At 34.9% G+C, this 4373-nt stretch overlaps 1 protein-coding gene across 1 annotated transcript; it reads left to right on the top strand.

The window, feature by feature from the left end:
- Positions 1–1034: 1034 nt before the first annotated feature.
- On the top strand, positions 1035–3706 carry LOC115720932 (AT-hook motif nuclear-localized protein 23-like). The gene has a single exon (XM_030650144.2). It carries the CDS (start codon positions 2535–2537, stop codon positions 3411–3413), a length of 879 nt encoding a protein of 292 aa, XP_030506004.1. The 5' UTR covers positions 1035–2534; the 3' UTR covers positions 3414–3706.
- The last annotated feature ends 667 nt before the right edge of the window (positions 3707–4373 follow it).

The raw sequence follows: 4373 nt of genomic DNA, 5'->3' as shown, positions 1-4373 counted from the left end.
ATGATGATGTTGATGAAACTTATTTTTTCTGCTGTTTTTGATAAAATAATTAGTTTTTAACCAAAAAAAAAAACAAATAGTAGTTTAAATAAAAAAAAAAAACAAGTTTAATTTCTGTAAAAAATGAGATACAAAAAATGTACACTAATTATATATATTTATATATATAAAGAGAAAAAAAAAATAAAAAAGAAAATTAGAAAGAGAGAAGAGAAAGAAAGAAAGAAAAAAGTCAGCAACTCAAATTATAAATGTAATGTTTGGAAAAAAAAATTAGTATTTGGTGTAAATTCTCCAAATAAAAAAAAAAACTTTAAAATGTAAATGTAAAATAAACTTAAAAAAAAAAATAAAACTAATTAAGTTAGAAACAAAAACATGAAATATGAGTATGGATAATAAGTTGGAGTAAGTTGAAAAATACCACATTTTTTAATCAATTGATCAAATTTACCTCTAATTTTATATTTAATTAAAACATACCTCTTTTTTTATGTATTGTACCTAAAATACCCTGACATAATAAGAGTGTCACATGGAGAGTATCTTCAAGTGACAGAGGTAAAATTGGTACAATATTTAAAAAAGAGATAAAAATGATAAATTTTAAAAAAGATGGTAAAAATAAAAGAAGATAATATAAAAAGGGTATAAAGTGCAATTTCCTCTAATAAATTTAAATATGGCATATCAAATATCATACAAAATGTTAAATGTGAAAGAGTAATTTGCGGCATAAATACCTAAGTTTTATGACGAGTAGCAGATAAATACCTAAGTCCTATTTTTGGCGGTAAAAATACCTTCCGTCACTACTCTGGAACTTCCGTAGGTACCTCTCCGTTATGTGCCAAGTTAGTGTGCACATGGCACATTGTGATTGGTCCAGATAGATTTATTTTTATTTTTTATTTTAAATAATTATTTAATATTTTAAAAATTAAAAAAATATTTTTTTTTCCTTTTACTCTCTCTCTCTCTCTCTCGTCTTCTTCCTTCCTTCTTCATCTTCAGTGCTCTCTCTCTCTCTCATCAAAATCAAAATGAAACCCTCTGCCTTCTCCCTCTCGCCCATGTCTTCTCCCTCTCGCCCCTGCCTTCTCTGCCTTAACCAAAAAAAAAGAAAAAAAAAACCAGAGAGAGAAGAAGAAGAAGAAGAAAATCGCTATTACGTCTTTCTCTCTTTCTTCTCTGGTGAAGTTTTTTTTTTCTTTCTTTCTTCAAACCCTTTTCCTTCTTTGCTAATTGCTTGGCTCAGAAGGGAAAGAGGGGAGAGAAAGACACCGAACCCAACGAAAAAGGAAACCCCTTTCCTAAGACTAACAACATACCGATCTGCTTATTGTTATTATTGATTCATTCATTGATTGTTATATAAACAATTTAACACGGTTATTGAGTGAAAAAAGTTTCCGACTTTTGTCTATTTTTGCCTACGTTTGGGGAGAAATTTTTATTGGGTTTCTATTCTCTTCTGTTGTGTTTAAGATGTTGGTGGCCAATAGCTTTGATCTATGGCAGAAAGATGCTTTCTTCTTTGCTGCAGAGGAGGTTCAAGAATCTGCTGATATGTAAGTTTTTTTTTTTTTGTGGGGGGGGGGGGGATTGTGGTTCTAGGGTTTTTTTGGTTATGTGGGTATGAATTGATTTTAGTTTTTAACTAGTTTTAAGGTTTGCATGGAGTAAGCTTATAAGTTTTCTATGATGGGTTTTGGTTTATGGGATTTGAAGAAGGACCTGGCTTGTGTGGATTCTTGAGTTGGTTTTTCTGTAAAATTTATTTGGTTGTGTGTAATGAAAAAAAAAAAAATTATTTGGTTGTGTGTGGAAGGGAGTTGTTAGATTCAAAAGTGTGTCTGTGTAGTGAGGGAGTTTGTTTGTTATTTTTGCTGCTATTGAGGGAGAAGACATGGGCGAGAGGGAGAAGGCAGAGGGTTTCATTTTGATTTTGATGAGAGAGAGAGAGCACTGAAGATGAAGAAGGAAGGAAGAAGACGAGAGAGAGAGAGAGAGAGAGAGAGAGAGAGAGAGAGAGAGAGAGAGAGAGAGAGAGAGAGAGAGAGTAAAAGGAAAAAAAAATATTTTTTTATTTTTTAAAATTAATTTTTAAAATATTAAATAATTATTTAAAATAAAAAATAAAAATAAATCTATCTAGACCAATCACAATGTGATATGTGGACACTAACTTGGCACATAACGGAGAGGTACCTACGGAAATTCTAGAGTAGTGACGGAAGGTATTTTTACCGCCAAAAATAGGACTTAGGTATTTATCTGCTACTCGACATAAAACTTAAGTATTTATGCCGCAAATTACTCAATGTGAAAAAATTAAGTTTGAGTTTTCTAAGCCTTTGGATCACAATCCAAGAATATTTGTGTTGATTGACATATGTTAGGAAACCTTCTATGGGTCCCATCCCACTAAGGCCGGGCCCATAAGGATTGGCCTTTGTTATATACTCTACTTCCTCACTCACACAATTCACTATTCACTATTCACTCAGCCTCCCAACCCAAACCTCAAACACATGGCTAATCCGACAATGACACTTGCCCAACCCGGAGACCTCTCTCATTCTCGCACCTCCGACGACGACGAATCATCCGGCCACAGTCCCGGGAGCATTCGAACGCTCTCTGGCGGCGCAGGAGGAGGAGGCTCAGCCACCTCGTCTAAGCCCCGGAGGTTCTCAGGGGCTGGCGATTTCTCTTCACCGGTCGAGCAATCCAAGAAGCCCAGAGGAAGACCACCCGGTTCTAAGAATAAGCCTAAGGCCCCAATCGTTATAACCAAAGACAGCGATTTCGCTATGAAGCCCGTTGTTCTCGAGATTAAAGCCGGTTGCGATGTCGTGGACACGATTGTCCAGTTCGCCCGAAAGCGCCGAATGGGCATCACGGTTCTCAGCGGATCTGGCTCTATTTCAAGCGTCACCCTCCGCCACTCCCTTTCTCACTCTCCGGCGGTATTTTCACTCCAAGGACCTTTTAGTCTGCTCTCGCTGTCAGGCACATTCTTGAGTACTTTTTCTTCTCCCATGGCAATGGGAACTTCTGGCTCGAAGCCCATGTTGTCGTCACAGCCTCCGCCGTATTCTTCCTCTTCTTTCGGAATTTGCCTTGCTGGAGGTCAAGGCCAAGTATTCGGAGGCATCATCGGTGGGAAGGTAGTGGCAGCGAGTCTTGTAGTTGTTGTGGCGGCTACGTTCGTTAAACCTACCCTTTACAAGATTCCGTCGGAAGAAGACGAAGAAGGAGATGAGGATGTGAAGAGTTCCATCGTCGGTACTGGAGTTGTTGCCGTTAATGAGGGGTCTGTCTATGGTGTGGCTAGCCCAACTCCAATCAACTGCCAACTTTCACCAGATGTCATGCCTTGGGGACCTAATTCTCGCTCTCCATATTAAAGAAGAAACACTAATAAATGATATTATTATTATTATTATTATTATTAGTCCTTCTGATTATGCTTACTAAATTTCTTGTCGTTTTAGGTATGATTAATTTAGCGTTACAAAGCACAGATTCCTCATAGTTGGGCTTTTCTCATGAATTAGGGTTGTACTGCCTCAATGACAATTTCAATCAAACAGTCGACTACCGTTTATTTAGTGTAACTTCAAACGTCGGCTAGGCTTCTTTAAATATATAGTTCGAGTTATGACATTATATTCTTTATATTATTATGTTCTTATAAATAGTTGAATTATTCTTTTATATGAGAGAATGTTTTAGTGTGAATATTTTGTTGGTGTTGTCGTTTGATGGTTCCAAGGCCTGCGTCTTCTTTCGTTCTTACTTCCTGGAAAGCGACAGGATTGGGACGTTGATGGTAGTAAATAGCTACTAATGTTATTTTGCTGTTGGGTCACTGAGAGCCCTCGGGAAGGGTCCATTTTGCCATCTCAGACCCGGAGCTATGACTCGCGAGAAGATCAAATTACGACCAGTTAATGCGAGAATATCAAATTATTACCCAGTTGATGTGACTATGAAACATAATTTTTTAGTTTAATTGTATTTTTTTTGTTTATTATATAATGAATATTTTTTATAAATTTTATATTAGTATGTAGATAAAAGTTAGGAGAATTATTGCATATATTATTTTTTTATATTTTTATTTAAATTTACTGTTTGTGTTTTTAAAGTAGTTGCGATTTAACTTGCTTGAATGAGAATTTTTATGTAGAATTTCATAAATAAAAAAGTACTAAGAAAATTTTAATTTAAATTTAAAATACTTCAAATATTGTAGATATTTTATATATGAAATTTTTAATCATAAATATTTTATATTAGTCTTCGTTATATTTCTTTCAAAAAAAAAAAAAAGTCTTCTGGTTATATATTTTTTTTTTTTGAAA

Source organism: Cannabis sativa, chromosome 2 (assembly GCF_029168945.1).
Source record: "Cannabis sativa cultivar Pink pepper isolate KNU-18-1 chromosome 2, ASM2916894v1, whole genome shotgun sequence".
In the NCBI taxonomy this organism is placed as follows: domain Eukaryota; kingdom Viridiplantae; phylum Streptophyta; class Magnoliopsida; order Rosales; family Cannabaceae; genus Cannabis; species Cannabis sativa.
This window is presented reverse-complemented; position numbering and strand designations above follow the sequence as displayed.

What these genes read in the sequence shown, in the direction of transcription:
- LOC115720932 (XM_030650144.2), top strand. Translation starts at nt 2,535, where the DNA reads ATGGCTAATCCGACAATGACACTTGCCCAACCCGGAGACCTCTCTCAT.